This window comes from Megalobrama amblycephala, linkage group LG7 (assembly GCF_018812025.1).
Source record: "Megalobrama amblycephala isolate DHTTF-2021 linkage group LG7, ASM1881202v1, whole genome shotgun sequence".
In the NCBI taxonomy this organism is placed as follows: domain Eukaryota; kingdom Metazoa; phylum Chordata; class Actinopteri; order Cypriniformes; family Xenocyprididae; genus Megalobrama; species Megalobrama amblycephala.
Window position 1 is genome coordinate 48028956 of NC_063050.1, and position 18342 is coordinate 48047297.

The 18342-nt window shown below is 36.2% G+C and overlaps 1 protein-coding gene across 1 annotated transcript in view; it reads right to left on the reverse strand.

The window, feature by feature from the left end:
• Positions 1-6263: 6263 nt before the first annotated feature.
• sdk1b (sidekick cell adhesion molecule 1b) overlaps positions 6264-18342 on the reverse strand; it is a 310131-nt gene continuing 298052 nt past the window's right edge. The window contains exons 40-47 of the mRNA XM_048198429.1: positions 16754-16891; positions 16463-16624; positions 14631-14756; positions 14270-14434; positions 11974-12111; positions 11633-11753; positions 10489-10618; positions 6264-7490 (exon numbers count right to left, since the gene is read on the reverse strand). Coding sequence (XP_048054386.1) covers positions 7221-7490; positions 10489-10618; positions 11633-11753; positions 11974-12111; positions 14270-14434; positions 14631-14756; positions 16463-16624; positions 16754-16891 — 1250 coding nt within the window. The 3' untranslated portion in view covers positions 6264-7220. The remainder of the gene's footprint in view (positions 7491-10488; positions 10619-11632; positions 11754-11973; positions 12112-14269; positions 14435-14630; positions 14757-16462; positions 16625-16753; positions 16892-18342) is intronic.

The window sequence follows — 18342 nt, forward strand, 5'->3', positions numbered from 1 at the left end:
AGTGCTTTCTGTTTTTCTGCTGACAAGTTATTAAAGGGTTCGTTCACCCAAAAATGAAAATTCTGTCATTAATTACTCACCCTCATGTCGTTCCACACCCGTAAGACCTTCGTTCATCTTCAGAGCGCAAATTAAGATATTTTTGATCAAATCCGATGGCTCAGTGAGGCCTTCATCACCAGCAATAACACTCCCATTTTCAATGCCAGAAAAGCTACTAAAAACATATTTAAAACAATTCATGTGACTACAGTGGTTCAAGCTTAATATTATAAAGCGACGAGAATACGTTTTTTTGTGCACCAAAAATAACAAAATAGTGACTTTATTCCACAATATCTAGTGACGGGCGATTTTCAAAACACTGCTTCATGAAGCTTGACAGCTTTATGAATCTTTTGTTTCGAATCAGTGGTTCAGAGCGCCAAAGTCACATGATTTCAGTAAACGAGGCTTCGTTACGTCATAAGTGTTTTGAAACTTCAATAGTTCACGTGACTTTGGCAGTTGATTCGCACTCCAAATTACTGATTCGAAACAAAAGATTCGTAAAGCTTTCAAGCTTCATGAAGCAGTGTTTTGAAATTGCCCGTCACTAGATATTGTGAAATAAAGTCGCTATTGTGTTATTTTTGGTGCACAAAAAGTATTCTCATCACTTTATAATATTAAGATTGAACCACTGTAGTCACATGAACTGTTTTAAATATGTTTTTAGTAGCTTTCTGGGCATTGAAAAAGGAAGTGTTATTGCTGGCTATGCAGGCCTCACTGAGCCTTCACTGGATTTCATCAAAAATATCTTAATTTGTGTTCTGAAGATGAGCGAAGGTCTTACGGGTGTGGAACGACATGAGGGTGAGTAATAAATGACAGAATTTTCATTTTTGGGTGAACTAACCCTTTAATATATTAATATAAAGTTTTCATGTACCTGTAAAACTGCAAAGCACTTCTTGAATGATGCTGATGTATGCTGTTTTCATTTGTATTATCTGTGCACACATGATCTTAAACATGATTAAATGATGGCTTTTTGATTAAAACTGGCGTTTTGTACTGTTATGTCCTCCCATCATAGTATCTGAGACCTAAAAAGCAATGCTAGTTTTGACTAATAGGTATATATTAAGTGATGCATTTTGTGTACTTTTCAAGCATTATCCTATATGATGTTGAATTTTTTTTTTTTTTTTTTTTTTTTTTTTTTATATACAGAGAACCATTACACCACACTTTCTCTCTCTCTCTCTCCGTATATATATATATATATATATATATATATATATATATATATATATATATATATATATATATACAGTCAAACCAAAAATTATTCAGGCATTTTTTATATATTTCTACTAGTATGTGCAGGACACTATAGTTCATTTATGTAAGTGAGGATAGCAAAATAAAGTAAACTGTGACATATTATACCCAAAAATTCTTCATACAGTGGACTACCAGTAAAACTGATAAAAATTTGGAACCAAAAATTATTCAGACACTTTGACCTGACCATGTATTGCTTAAGTGTTATCTGACATAATTAAGATTCATTGTTTTCTGACACAGTTTAACTCTTATCATATTTTGTTACCATTTTTTTAAACTATAGTGAATAAACTGTATTAATGAATGAAATGTTGAATGAATTTTGGTTTGGCTGTATATATATTGCAAATAAACATGAAAACAGCAATGACATTACACATTCAAAGTTTTCCAAGTTTAAAATATTTTTGTGCCGATCAATAATTAGTGAAGGGCACTGGATATGATGAAGACACAGTGTTTCACAGCTATATATCAGAAGTGTTTAGTAACTTGCATAATTATTCATCTCATACATGGTGTTGTCCCCAAATTTAGAAGCGTCACAAATTTATTTACATGACCATTCTATATTGTGATTATAGTCAAAGCTAAACGCTATGACACACAATAGGATTCTTTATTAAAGGAAAATTTAAATGAGTGAAAAGAAGAATTAGGGAGATTCAATAAATTATCAATAATTTATTGTGAATATGTAATCACGTAATCCATAAAAAATTAACTTTAATCTGATTACGAGCATTTTAAATTGTAATATAATCTAATTACAAGTACTACATTTTTGGAATCTCATTACATAATCCATCTGACATGTAATTAGTTTCTACCCGGCATACATAGCTTCACCAAATAAACTGCATATACCATCTATTGCTTACTGCACTTCTGCCAGACTCTTATAAGCACAGGATATATTTCCAGTGTGACAGCTCTTCATGCCGCCAGCTTATGTCCACTTGGTATAAAAAAGTCACCAATGCAAAGATGTCAGAAAATGACACCCACCGCCTCAACACACATCTCATTCGATCACTTCCAGAAAACAGTTCAGACAGTCTGTCCAACGGATCAGATCTGAAAAACAAAAACTGCTGGATAGCATGAGAATGTTTTAATGGATGGTGTGGTTGAGCCAAAAAAGGAGAACATTTTCTGTAAAATGTGTATCTCATCCATTTAATCATAATCAAAACAAGTGCATTACAATGATGAAGTCTCAATATCAGGAAATTACAGTGATACAGTGTTCTTACAGTAAGCCAAAAAACAAAACAAAAACATTTGGACACTTAAGCCACACTTAAAAATGTATGAATGCCAATGCATTATTATTATAAGTTCGGAGAAATCTCTAGTGTCGTTTGTTTGCAGATGCCACTTTTTTTTTTTTTTTGCAATGTTTTGTTATCTAATACAAAACATACACACATTATTAAGTGTCCAAATATGTTTGGGGCCACTGCGTATCTCATCAGTGAATGTGTCATAAGAGTACAGGAGATGACATTTCTGGAGTCTGCATCATGTACACACAGCACACATCTTTTTGGCATTTAGTCACCAATATGTTATAAATAAAAAGACCTGCCAGGGGGATAATGGGAGCAAGAATATCAACACAATATTACTCATGTCATTTGTTTAAAATAAATATGTCACATTTTCAGAGCATGTTAGGCTTAATGTGGCCCACAGTATTTGGGGATTATTAATGTTGAATGTGAGTGGTACGTTCCTGTGCAAAATTTAAAAGATCTAGAAATGATGATGACATGAATATTTCTATAATAACAAATGTTTCAAAGGCCAACGTAATACTTCTTTTCTTTACTTTTGAGTGCGTTACATCACACACTTCAGATTTTGACCATTTCATGACACAATTACTCACTTTAATTCTGAGTAATCCAGTTTAATGCATTATGATACCTTCAGGTGCATACTGTATATAATGCATTGTGGGTAATACAGCTGTAGAAGGCATAACATTCCAGTAACAACTTCTCAAAGCAATTCAAAGTGTTAACAACCTGCTTTGAAGTGCATGTTATTCTCTGTGACTCATCCCAATCAATAACACTTTGCATAGCTCTTTCTGTCTTTGGATGTAACGTTAAGTATTTCCCATCTGGATGTTCAACACAGCAAATCTGTCCTTGTCTTTTTTTCTGTTTTAAATGACGATTAATGCATAGAATAGAATTAGACTCTTCAGGCACTGAAACCTACTCTACACAAGCCCGCAGATGTTTATGCAGTTACAGTCTTAGTAATGAAGGGGGCACCGATACTCCCTTAAAGTCACCATGAAATCAAAATTGATGATTCTTACTAAATTGATGATTTTTTTTAAATGGAATATTCCAGTATTTATTGTAAATGATTTATCCGTGCACAGTATTATTATTTAAATTAACGTGTCCTCGTAATCTTTGATCAAAATAGCTTCTCCCACTTAAAGCGACATCTCTTCTCTTCTCTGATGTTGTGTTTACTGGCATGAGGGCGGGACAACCTGTCACTCACATGACATCACAGCAATAGCAAATGACAACAATCCAATCAATTCCCGCAACGTCTGTTTCATCCTGCTTTTAAATGTTTTTACCATTAACCAAGATTTTTTCATTCAAATCTCTAGCTATAAAGATGCAGAAAGTTGAACAAACTTAGTCGGCAAAATTCTCTTCAAACTTGCTCCGCCATGACAGTAGTTGACTTAAAAAACACATACGCTGCGTCCGAAATTGAATACTTCCCTAGTATATAGTATGTGAAAAACAGTAGGCGATGACCTACTTCCTAGATTCTGAAGTGAGCATTCAATGAATACTTTACTATCCCATGAGGCCACGGGAGGATTTATGAATGGCAGTGAAGTGACGCAATTGACGTTGGTTGGTCATGTGACAGTAACAACATTGCAGATGTAGTTTGTCTGAATTTCATTTATACTACCCATATTCATACTATATAAAGTGTAAGTTTTTAACGGTCAAATGTAGTATCTTCTCACAGCGATACTTTACAAAACTGTGTTCTGAACGCAATGTGTGAAATCGATACTGCGTAACTGAAAACATGTATATATACATACTTGCGTAGAGTAAGTTTCAGGCCATATGTTGCAGGAAGTCAGAATTTGAAAACATAATTATGATGGATTTCAAAATTGTAATTATGACTTTTTATGTCATGTCATTTAATTTGATGTGACTTTTTGTGTCATGATTTTTTTATCTCTATTTGAGATTTTTATGTCAATTGTTTTCATCTCATAATTTTGAATTTTTAATCTCATAATTTCAACTTTATCATCATCGTGACGTAGTTATGATTTCCAAACTCCTAAGTATGATCTTGAATGCATCATTATAGCATTATAACCAGTGTTGGGGGTAACGCATTACAAGTAGCACGAGTTACGTAATCAGATTACTTTTTCAAGTAACTAGTAAAATAATGCATTACTTTTAAATTTACAACAAAATATCTGAGTTACTTTTTCAAATAAGTAACGCAAGTTACATTGTTTTCCTATTTATTGACTGACAGCTCTCCTGGGCACATGTCGAGAGAAATAGGGATTAAAGGTTTAGTCCACTTTTAAATACACTTTTCCTGATAAATTTACTCACCCCCATGTCATCCAAGATGTTCATGTCTTTCTTTCGTCAGTCGAAAAGAAATGAAGGTTTTTGAGGAAAACATTCCAGGATTTTTCTCCTTACAGTGGATTTCAATGGTTACCAACAGGTTGAAGGTCAAAATGACAGTTTCAGTGCAGCTTCAAGGGCTTTAAACGATACCAGATGAGTAATACGGGTCTTATCTAGCGAATCGATCGGTCATTTTCGAAAAAAATACAACCGTTTATGCTTTATAAACAAAATATCGCCTTGAACGTACTTTCCGCTTCCGCATTCTTCATAACGCTGAATGTCCTACGCCTTCCCTATTCAAGTTACGGAAAAAAAATGAAACTGGCGCCGCGTTCGTTCCGTAAGTAGAATAGGGAAGGCGTAGAACATTCAGCGTAAGCGTTATGAAGAATGCGGAAGCGGAAAGTACGTTCAAGGCGATATTTTGTTTATAAAGCATAAACGGTTGTATTTTTTTCGAAAATGACCGATCGATTCGCTAGATAAGACCCGTATTACTCATCTGGTATCGTTTAAAGCCCTTGAAGCTGCACTGAAACTGTCATTTTGACCTTCAACCTGTTGGTAACCATTGAAATCCACTGTAAGGAGAAAAATCCTGGAATGTTTTCCTCAAAAACCTTCATTTCTTTTCGACTGACGAAAGAAAGACATGAACATCTTGGATGACATGGGGGGTGAGTAAATTTATCAGGAAAAGTGTATTTAAAAGTGGACTAATCCTTTAAGTGCAGAGGTGTTGTGTGCACTGTGTAAATGTGAGCATACATTTACTCATTTACTTCTTCTCCTGCATTGTATTCTTCTGTATTCCATGATGGCAGCACAGCTGAAAGGCTTGTTTGTTTGAACTGCGCCCTCTACTGTACAGGCGGGAATTTGCATTTCCTTCAGACTGAGGCTTATTAATTTCACATTTGGTATGAAAGGACCTTTACATTTGCCAAAAATAGAACTTTTTTGTAGTTATATAAACAAACAAACAGCCCAGCTAAGATGACGTAATGCATTACATTCCATAAAAAGTAACTAAATAATGCAATTAGTTACTTTTTTAGGGAGTAACGCAACATTGTAATCCATTACTTTTAAAAAAGTAACTTTCCCCAACACTGATTATAACCTTCTGGTTACCAGCCTAGATCTTTAACCATCGAGGTACGCCAACCAACAAAACCTGTACACACCCGTCTTAACATCACTTGTAATGTATTTCATTTAGCACTAATGTTCTTTCATACTGAAATAAATATTTGTTCAACATTAAATGAGATGAGAAATCTGTGTATATTTGGATTAGAGGGACGAAGTCACACATTTCTTATCATATCTCTGGGTGACTGGATTGTACATACACTGCAAGCCAGTCAAACAAACAGTGTGGATTGTGACTTGCTGAAATGATCCGCCGTGGGTTTCACTAAAGAACTACATCGACTTGGCACAAATCTACTCTACAGTAAAAACATTTCGTTTTTGTACAAAATTGATCCTAAAAATATACACACATACAGCATATTTTACATACAGTATTGCTAACCTAAGAAAACGGTCTGTTGTGAACACACATTTTCTTTCTTTTCCCGCTTAAAGCATCACCCTTTTGGTTTAAGAGAGAGCAATACGTGTGCAAAGGCAGTATTTTCAGTGCTGCTTTTAGTCCAGAATGAAGCCGCCCGTCCCCGACACGAAAATAAAGCACACACAAAACACATTTTTGTTCCAGTCTACCGCTCACTGTACAAGTTGATGATGTTTCAACTTCGATTCGAGTTTTGGAGATCTGAGTGAGATTCAATGAATCGCTCAGGCGTGTGTTTGCCCACACATTACGACTAATCCCGGAAGGTTGCTATGAAATAGGGAATTCATAACAAAGGAATTTCCTTTATCCGTCTTTGAGGGTCTTTGAGTCTTTAAAATTAATACCACCTCTTGCTAAAGAGTCTCACAGTGCAAAGTCTCCGCTTCTTCTGGGTCATGGTTAATCTGCGAAAATCCACCCGAAAATCATTAACACATTAACAATAAGATACTTCAATACCCCTCCCTTCCTTGAAGAGAGGAGGCCTAAAATACACGCTTCGGGGGAAATGAGAGACTTGTTCATTTTTTTGTGAAAAAGCATTCTTTGTCATTACTCCGACAGTTTGATTTGTCCTGTTTAAGGGTTCATCTTCCTGTCATCAGCTCCCCTGTTTGATTCAAGTCATCGGTTCATTAGACAAACGAGGAGAAGCCGGTAACTGGAGTGCGTGTTCCTGGTGCGGGCTGCCCTGTGGGTGTGTAGACGCCCCCTACGCTGTGCTGGGTCACCACAGTCTGATAATACCCCCCTTCTGCATCCGTCATGGCACATTCCTCAAACCCTCCTCCGGTCTTCACGCCTTTGGGCTGCCGCTTCCACGAGTTGTAATAGGTGGGGTCGCTCATGTAGTGATTTACAAACGAGTGCTTGGGCTGCTCGTCTTCGTAGTCGCTGTCGCTCACCTTTACATGAGGGGTGATGGGACGGGTCCAAACCAGAAAAAAAAAAGAGAGCAGACAGTAAAGTTACAGCATTGACGTGATTGTTAGTGTTTAAAGGTTGTATAAAGTAAGTTTTTGTTTGGTCAACTGATACAATGGTAATCTTGGACTTATAGCGACAACTACTGGCATGGATGAAGCATTACACAATGTTGCTTTACAGACATGCAGGGAAAAAAATTACATGTCCATGATTTATTAAAGGGAGAGTTCAAACAGTTGATCCCTTCCAAAAATACTATGGAAGTCAATAGGGTCCATCAACTTTTTGGTTACCGACATTCTTCAAAATATCTTCTTTTGTGTTCAGCAGAAAAAAAAATAAAAAATCATACAGGTTTGGAACAACTTGAGGGTGTGTAAATGATGACAGAATTATACTTTTTGGGTGAACTATCCCTTTCATTTGTGATGGAGCAATAATAACTGACATGATCCATGATAACATTATATTTTTAGTGATATTTGTAAGTTGTCTTTCTAAATGTTTCGTTAGCATGTTGCTAATGTACTGTTAAATGTGGTTAAAGTTACCATTGTTTCTTACTGTATTCACAGAGACAAGAGAGCCGTCGTTATTTTCATTTTTAAACACTTGCAGTCTGTATAATTCATAAACACAACTTCATTCTTTATAAATCTCTCCAACAGTGTAGCATTAGCCGTTAGCCACGGAGCATAGCCTCAAACTCATTCAGAATCAATGTAAACATCCAAATAAATACCATACTTACGCAATTAGACATGCTGCATGACGAACACTATGTAAAGATCCATTTTGAGGGTTATATTAGCTGTGTGAACTTTTTTTAATGTTGTTTAAGGCAAGCGCGAGCTCTTGGGGCGTGGAGCACTAGATTTAAAGGGCCACACACCCTGAATCGGCTCATTTCTAATTATGCCCCAAAATAGGCAGTTAAAAAAATGAATTAAAAAAAATCTATGGGGTATTTTGAGCTGAAACTTCACAGACACATTCAGGGGACACCTTAGACTTATATTACATCTTTTTAAAAAAAGTTCTAGGGTTCTATGATTGACACCGTGGAAACCATAGCACTATTCTGCCATCTTGAGCATTTGGTATCCACTATTTTTGTCCAAAGTAATATCACAGCGAACAAAGACTCATTATGTTTACAATTTTAACTTAACCACCGTTGACAGAGACGTATTGTTTTGTTTGCCATGCCCTCTTATTATAAGCGACGCTTATTAAGTGTCTTTTGGTTTGTTGTTTGGGCTTGCCTCATAAAGTGATTAAGTTTATATAGATAAAAAGTAGGCAGGTGCAGGTCACAATATTTTGTTATGTGGCTTATTTCCAAGATAAAGCGTTTGATTTAAGTGTATTATGGGCTTGTCCTTATTTGCTTTTTTTTCTAGGAAGATCTGGCAACACTAATAAGTCAAGACGTACCTCATTCCCTGTGATTTCTTGCACCGCGCATACAGAAGAGAGATACAACTCTGATATGCGTTTAAAAACATCATTAAAGGGTTAGTTCACCCAAAAATGAAAATTCTGTCATTTATTACTTACCCTCATGCCGTTCCGTTAATATTTTTGGTGCGCCAAAAAAAACAAAATAACGACTTATTTAGTGACGGCCGATTTCAAAACACTGCTTCAGGAAGATTCGGAGCACAAATGAATCAGTGTATCGAATCATGATTCAGATCGTGTGTCAAACTGCCAACGGCTGAAATCACGTGACTTTGGCACTCCGAACAGCAGATTCGATACACTGATTCATTATGCTCCGAATCTTCCTGAAGCAGTGTTTTGAAATCGGCCATCACTAAATAAGTCGTTATTTTGTTTTTTTTGGCGCACCAAAAATATTCTCGTCGGTTTATAATATTAATATTGAACCACTGTACTCACATGAACTGATTTAAATATGTTTTTAGTACATTAATGGATCTTGAGAGAGGAAGTGTCATTGCTCCCTATGGAGGCCTCACGGAGCCATCGGATTTCAACAAAAATATCTTAATTTGTGTTCTGAAGATTAACAAAGGTCTTACGGGTGTGGAACGGCATGAGGGTAAGTAATAAATGACAGAATTTTCATTTTTGGGTGAACTAACCCTTTAAAAACTAGTTGTTCAGTTTGGTTCTGTACACACTGTGTAGAATATTTGCAAATGCATTTTTTCTGCATTTTTCCAGGAGATAATTTGGTTGTAGAATGCAGTTGTCACTCCTGTAAATTAATGAACTGTGTGTGTACAGAATGGGATTAAACACTAAAAGGTGAACTGACAACCGAATTTAGCTGTAATGTGTACGTGACCTATACGTGACATTTCATTCATTGCCTCCTTTTAGGTAAACCGTGGCTGTGTTATATTAATTTGTTCCCTTATTTTAATTGTGGCCATGATCAATTAGTGAATGAATTATTCATTTGTGGGAACAAATTAATTAATAGCCACAATGTCTAGTATTTTTTCCTGCATGTCACATACGGGACTCTGTAAAACCATATTTGCATAATATTTATTGCCCATTATTTATTTATAAATAAAATAATTTATTATTATAATTTACAATTATTATTACATTATTTTACTAATTATTATTACATTATTGTACTATTTTATCTAAAGCATTTAAGCAAACACATTGAAACATGCAGTGTGTTCAAACTTTTGACTAGTTGTGCTGAATAAAACAGCCACAGATAGGACTGCAGTATTCATCTCATTTGATTGCACATCATTTAAAATATTTTATTTAATTTATTAATGAAATTTATTTCATTAGGTTTAACATTTATAAAGTTTTTGAGTTCATTTTTAGAATAAGTAAATTTACTTTAAGCAACACACACTCAACTGTTCATAAGATGTAATGATAATTAAAGCATAAGATGTCTCTAAAACTCCATCATACCCCCATGGCAGCTTTTTATGTGTGTGTTGTCATGTGTTATTGGTGTGGTGTGTTTACCTCTGATTCAGACAGCTCAGTGGGTTTCTCTGTGAGGGTGGTGCTTTCTGTTAAAACAGCCCCATTGTAGTTGTTGCAGATGTCTTCATCAGAATAGTGCAGCCCACCTGGGCTGGGTCGTGGAGGAGATCTGGGGACCAAACACCGCAGTTAAAGAGGACCTGTAATGCTTTTTTTTACATTTTAAATTTTTTTTCAGTGTGTATCGTCACTGTTTGAACATGAAAAAGGTCTGCAAAGTTAAAAAGCACACAGTCCACTGCAAAGGCACTTATTCTCTCTATCAGTAAGCACTGTTTACTGGTAGAAACGCCTTGATTGTAGTCGTAAGTTTTCTTCCGGGAATGAACACGTCACAATATCCCTAATATTAATAATTCCCACTCCAGGCATATGCAAAAAAAAAAAAGAAGGAAAAAAAAAAGGGGGGGCTGGGCCTGGTTGAGTTGCATTCACAGTGTATCGAAATTCATGGTTATGGTAAGGGCCGTGACATTTCCAAAATGTGCTCGAAGCAGTTGACCAATCACAACACACTGGTCCAGCTGACCAATCAGAGCACATTGCGCTTTTCAGAAGAAGGGGCTTCATAGAGACCGGAACTAAACAGAGCGTTACTGACAGACCGGGAAATGAGGTGCTGCAACAATGTAAAATATGTGAAAAATAAGGTGTTTTTTGAACACCTATTCAAGCAGACCCCCAAAACTTTGTAGAAGGACCTCTAATATGACCTTTTTAACATTACATTATCAGTTTTTACAACTAAACACTGAATATATTTTGAGAAACTAATATATTCAACTGAATAAACAGTTCCCATATGAATAAATCATATTAAAAATAAACTGAAGATGTATTTAAAGAAGAAATGTAAAGTATGTGGTGATAAAAATCAATTTTCATAATAGATGTCATCAATAAATGAAGGTAATTGAATTTGATACAAACATATAAAAGTCTGACTTTTCTTAGAGCTAACTTCACTCTTCAGAACCAATTTTGAAATTACTTTAAAGCAACTGGTGTCAAAGTGATTTTTAGTTGATGCATGTTGTCAGTTTCCCTGTAAAGTACTGTAATAGTAGCCTTTATTTGACCATAATCTGATATATTATTAATAGCAGTTCAGATGAAACCCCACCTTGTTCCATTCTTCTTTAGGAAAGAGCTCTTCGCATTCAAATGTCTGCTGTTCAGCTCTAGGGCCGTGAAGCCGCCATTGTCAAGGGTTACAGACTCTTCTACCGTAGAGATGTGCTTTCCTGTGAGAAGAATCACATCCAAGTTATGCAAAAAAAAAAAAAAAAAATTGTGGTGATACCATGCAACCGGAGTAATGAATGCAAACTCAACATGAGTTTGAATGAGATTGAGTAAATGAAGTCAGTATACAAGTATTGTATCAGTATAAGTGAAATACAAGAATATAATCAATTCCGTTTATAATAATCATAACAATGGTGTTATTTTTATAAGTCCTACCTGTTCCACAGCTCCTGTACTTCTTGTTCTGTCCGAGCATGAGCAAACCAAACACAACCATCAGAATGAAAATGAGACTGATCAACGCCATGACGATCAGGAACCACCACTCCTCATAGAAAGGTGTTTCAGAAAGAGCTACAACAACAAACAATAATACTGCATTACAATCATATTGTTCATTTATTTTGACATTTCATATATCAGGGAATTAAATATATATACTTTAGCGGCCAAAATTGTATATTTGCACAATATTTAATGAAACTTCCGATTTTATTAAACAATCAAAATATATTGGGAAGAAGAACTAAACTTGGTTAAGGTATTAAAATGACAAAATTATTTGTCAAGAAAGGCAAACTCCAGCATATAATTAAATATGGGTTTTACAGCATTATGCAGAATAAGCATAGAAAAACAAAAAATTCACAGGAAATAAAGCACATATTGTCTACAATGTAATCAGTTATTAATATTTTATTGGTTCTCTCTCGTTTTTGATTTCAGCAGCCATTCTCCTGGGCATTGACTCACTAAACTTTGCATATGTGCTGTGCTTAACTTCTTTCCAATCCTCCTTAAGTTCTGACCAAATTGAGCGTCACTGGAAGACCTGCATGACTTATCACAATTCAGGTTTATAATTTCCCAAAGGTTTTCAATGGAAAAGGGTCAGGGGACTGAGCATGAACACTTTCTTTGTGTGCAACTTTGTTGCATTTGAAGTGTGTTTGGGACAATTATCATGTTAGAAAATACACATTTGATCTCCAAACAGATATATTATCCATATTTGGCTAGATTGTGTTCAGCAGGATTCCCAAGTATTGGTCCGTTTTCAAAGTTCCAGCAACTTTGTAGATCCTTCCAACACCTGCTGCAGACCAGAGATGCATCCCCAATACCATTATGTTTCCCTGCTGTGCTTAATGGAACCATGCATGCTTTTGGCATTAAAACACTCCAGCCGTCTCCTACGAACATACCTGACAGCATCCAATGCTAGTAAGTTGTTAAATTTTGACTTGTCGGATTGTAGAACACAACTAGTCTTCCTTGACTAGCCTCAGCACTTTACATTCAGCATTGTAGTGGTCTTACTGTGCTTTGAAATTATTCGGTGGACATTGTGACCATTCACATCCAGCACATGAGCAATATCCAAAACAGACCAGATTTAGCCATTTTAACAATATCCTCCTTGGATGCAGAGGACAGCTCCTTCCATCTAGCCATTTTCACTGAAACCCATAAAATATCATCTTTTAATATAGCTACTAATTGCCACATAGTGATGTATTGGATTACAGGCTGAGAATAATGAGTGCAAGATTGGTATGACCGCTTGGCCAGAAATGAAGCCCACACAATTCGGTGTGTTTCACTGCATCATGACAAATGATACAATTGAAACATTGAATGCATACATTAGTTTTACACTCCAGGCACAACTTCACAACAGGCATATAAAATATTTAATAAAAAGTCTGAATAAAGTGTAAAGAAGCCAATTTTCCTAGGTCGGACACCACTTATGACCACATACTGTATACTTTTTTTTTCAGCAAGAAGGCATTAAATAGATCATAAAAGACAGTAAAGTCATTTATAATGTTACAAAAGATTTCTATTTCAAATAAATGGTGTTCTTCTGATCTTTCTATTCATCAAAGAAAAAACAAATGTATAATGGGTTCCACAAAATATTAAGCAGAACAACTCTTCAACATTGATAATAACAAGCAAATCAGCATATTAGAATGATTTCTGAAGGATCATGTGACACTCTAGACTGGAGTAATGATGCTGAAAATTCAGCTTTACCATCACAGGAATAAATTAAAAATAGAAAACAGTTTAAATTTCATATTTAATCATTCTAAAACTATTTTAGATGTAATATTCCACACTATTACTGTTTTTACTGCACTTTTCAGCCTTGTTCCTTTACTTATGGATGAGTGAATGTTCAGTGGTGTGACACTAGATGGCAGTAGAGGCCACAAAATGAGTCTGTGCTCTACAGTTCAAACATCCTCACTAAAATAATAGACCTCTCAGACACTTCACACTGAAATGGTGTACTAATGTCCATACTAATACTTTCAACACTAAAAATGAACTGATATACTATCCAATATAGTATGCAATGAATATTTGGCTAAATGCCATATCTAATTTGATGTAAACGAAAACAAAGCCGTGGAACAGATGTGCAGTCTGTTCAATGGGTTGTCATTTGCAACAATTGTTCAGTATACCTGCAGCGGTGTGATAAAATGAGGAAGATTACCAGACATGGCAGTGGAAGGTGGACTGGGGTCGCCGTAGCCGAATCGATTGACAGCGATGACTCGGAATTCATAGGCCACACCTGAACGAAGGCGGTCCAGACTGATGGTATACGAGAAGCTTCCAGGTGGGAGATGCTTGACAAATGTATCCCATAATCCTTCATCTGAAAATATAAGATTTCAAAAGAGGGAGGGGGAGTAATTGGTTGCCGCAGAGGAGAAGAAATATGGAAGAGGTGGAAGGTTAAATGAAAATAAGCCTGGTGTTACTAGAACATGTAGTGGATGAGATGAAGAGCTAATAATGAAAAATCAAGGGTAGATCTGAAGTAAGCAGATGGACAAGGAATTGCTGCTTACCTGATGGGCGAGCCTCAATGACATATCCCGTGACCGGTCCCGACCCTTCTACACCCTTCGACCAATGAAGCGTCAAAGCTGATGCAGACTTTGTGACTGAGGTCTGCAAGGGCGAACCAGGGGAGCCTATAAAATATAAGGCGTATTATTCCTTTCTGAAAGATCAATAACAGCACACAAAGATCCTAATGGATCTAGTCATTTTTATCAATCATAACAGTTCTGACTGAAATACAGGCTTCAAATTCAAACATCAGGCTGACGGAATGAAAATGATGGATTTTTAATGAAACTGAATAATTCTTAAAAATATTCTCTACAGCATGCAACCAAGGATTGTAAAACAAGCAGCTATGCCTTTCTAAAGTGGTTTAGATTGCATAAAGGTCACATTGGAGCCGTAGGGATACATCTTCTTCAAAACATGCTCTTTATTGGATACTGTGACCTGACAACACGTTCAGTATACTGTTAACACACTTCATTTCCCACAAATCCTTTCACCTTTTAAATAAACTAGCTGATCCTAAATGTCACAATTCAATTTACTTGTTCCTTGTAACACAGACATAGAATGTTTGTGTGTGTGTGAGGCAATGACCAATCACCAACCAAAATATTCACATCGCTAGGAAAAAAGTACTATGGTATTACCATAGTATATGGACATAGCAAAAAAAAAAAAAGATGCACCTCTTGATGGAAACAACTTCACAATATTTATTTCCATCAAGAGATGCATCAATTTTTGGTCAAGATCTTGTATTGACAATGCAAGAGGTGAGCACTCTGTAAAGTCTCCTCCAGCACATCCCAAAGACTTTCAATGAACTTTCTGTGATTCTTGATGCTCTTTGAACCATTCTTTCACAGTTTGAGCCTGATGAATCTTTGCTTTGACGTTCTGGAATATGGCCATGATACATCTTCCTACATGGTTGTTTAAGAAACGAAAAGCTATACACTCTATCAGTTAGAAGAAGGGTTAGAAGAACTGTTGCCAGATATATCACATGCTAGAAATATAATAATCACAGCAATAATGATCCAATCATAGACTCAAATCCAAACAGCAACTTTTTGGGTGCATTTGCTTCGCTATCTGGTCAAACAAAGCAAAGCAAAGCAAAGCAAAGCAAAGCAAAGCAAAACAAAACAAAACAAATTCGTATTTATCTACAAAACTACTTTCAACCAGTTAAGGTCTTTAAGATGATCAGAAACATACATTCAATCCAGTGTGATCACATTTTAGACTGGTAGTGTAACTTGGAATACCATGTTAATACTATGGTATATGAATTAATCATTCAGTACCATGGGATACATGTAATCGCCAGAGTATTTTTTATTTTTTTGCTCAAAATTCTGGCCAATTACACAAGCTTATATTCCATCATACTCCATACTGACCAATCAGAGTCCACCGCTCCTAGATGAATCAACTGCATCTCATCTGAAGAACCGTCTAAACCGAAAGCTGTCTGTGTGAGGCCCAGCGTCCCACCACAATGAAGGCGCTGTGTCTTGAGAATGTTCAAGTGCTCAAAGGCTACATAAAATCACATTCCCATTACAGTGCACTAATCAAACCATGAAGTTCACACAGCCTTATTTTAATTTCCATCTCCAGCTAATTTTAAGAATTAAAATAATGAAATGCCATCTTCCTAGAGGGTCCCAGGGTTTAGAAAAGTGTTTTTAGAAAAGCACAAGTGAAATGCAATCATTTCATATTCAACAATTAATTTAATCCAAAGAAAGCCTCCAGCTCTTGTGTCTGTAACTGCAGGGGATGTTTCTTTATTTATTATAAGTTATTATTCACATACCTTCCACTGGTCCTGCAGTGATATTGGCTTCTAGTTCGGGTCCATAACCAATGGTTCTGGCCTGAACCTTGAAGCGATATGTCACGCCCCTCATCAGGTCACGAACCTTCAGCCAGCGCTGCCAGTTCCCCTTGATCTCCACTGTAACTGTCTTACTGACACCTGTCAAATGAAGAAGCATCTTTATGAATATTATATAATATATATATCTGTACTCAAAATTAAAATATTCAATTTGAATAATGATCATATAGAGTGACAGCAGTGTTGTTTTCTCTCCATCCTGCTTACCATGAACTGGTGCGGTGGGCTCATAGACCACTCTGTAGCCTTCCACCACTCCATTGGGCTGCAGAGGAACTCCCCATGACACATTCACCGAGCTTCCCGTCACCTCCGAAAACACCACACGACTGGGTGCTCCAGGAGCTTGAGAGAGAAAGAGAACATTCTTGTACACACTTCTGCTAATTAAACTTATTTCCATACAATCAACAACAAATAATGTACAAATAAAAAAAAATACACTACTGTTCGAACTTTTGGGTCAGTTCCACAAAAACATTAGCATAGATCGCTACATCAGAACGCCAGCTCAGTATTGGCAGAAGCTGTTCACGTGAGCAGCACGACGCATGCGTGTGATGCTGACGCAGGAGCCGGCCAATAATGAGTCGGCATTCTGACCTAGAACTCGGAAGCTCTGCACTGTTTACTATGTGAACAGCATAGGAGACTGACACGGAAGAGAAGAAATTGTTGAATAAAGTTGTTATTTTTCTTTGTTTTTTGCGCACAAAAAGTATTCTTGCTTCATAACATTAAGGTAGACCACGGTAGTCACATGGACTATTTTAACAATGTCTTTACTACCTTTCTTGGCCTTGAATGTGGTACTTACATTGCAGTCTATCATAGATCAAAAAGCTCTCGGATTCCATCAAAAATATCTTAATTTGTGTTCCGAAGATGAACAAAGGTCTTACGGGTTTGGAATGTCATGAGGGTGAGTAATTAATGACAGAAATTTCATTTTTGGGTGAACTAACCCTTTAAATAGGGTTACAGAAACAAATGCCACATTTACTGTCTTAAAGGTGCCCTAGATTATGTTTTTAAAAGATGTAATATAAGTCTAAGGTGTCCCCTGAATGTGTCTGTGAAGTTTCAGCTCAAAATACCCCATAGATTTTTTTTTATTAATTTTTTTAACTGCCTATTTTGGGGCATCATTATAAACGCGCCGATTTATGTTGTGGCCCCTTTAAATCCCGTGCTCTCCGCCCACAGAGCTCGCGCTTGCCTTAAACAGTGCCTTAACAAAGTTTACACAGCTAATATAACCCTCAAAATGGATCTTTACAAAGTGTTCGGCATGCATGCGTCGGATTATGTGAGTATTGTATACTGTTATATTGTTTACATTGATTCTGAATGAGTTTGAGGCTATGCTGCGTGGCTAAAGCTAACATTACACACTGTTGGAGAGATTTATAAAGAATGAAGTTGTGTTTATGCATTATACAGACTGCAAGTGTTTAAAAATTAAAATAGCGACGGCTCTTGTCTCCGTGAATACAGTGAGAAACGATGGTAACTTTAACCACATTTAACAGTACATTAGCAACATGCTAACGAAACATTTAGAAAGACAATTTACAAATATCACTAAAAATATCATGATATCATGGATCATGACAGTTATTATTGCTCCATCTGCCATTTTTCGCTGTTGTTCTTGCTTGCTTACCTAGTTTGTTGATTCAGCTGTGCACATCCAGATGTTCTACCCTTGTCTAATGCCTTTCATAATGTTGGGAACGTGGGCTGGCATATGCAAATATTGGGGGCGTACATATTAATGATCCCGACTGTTACGT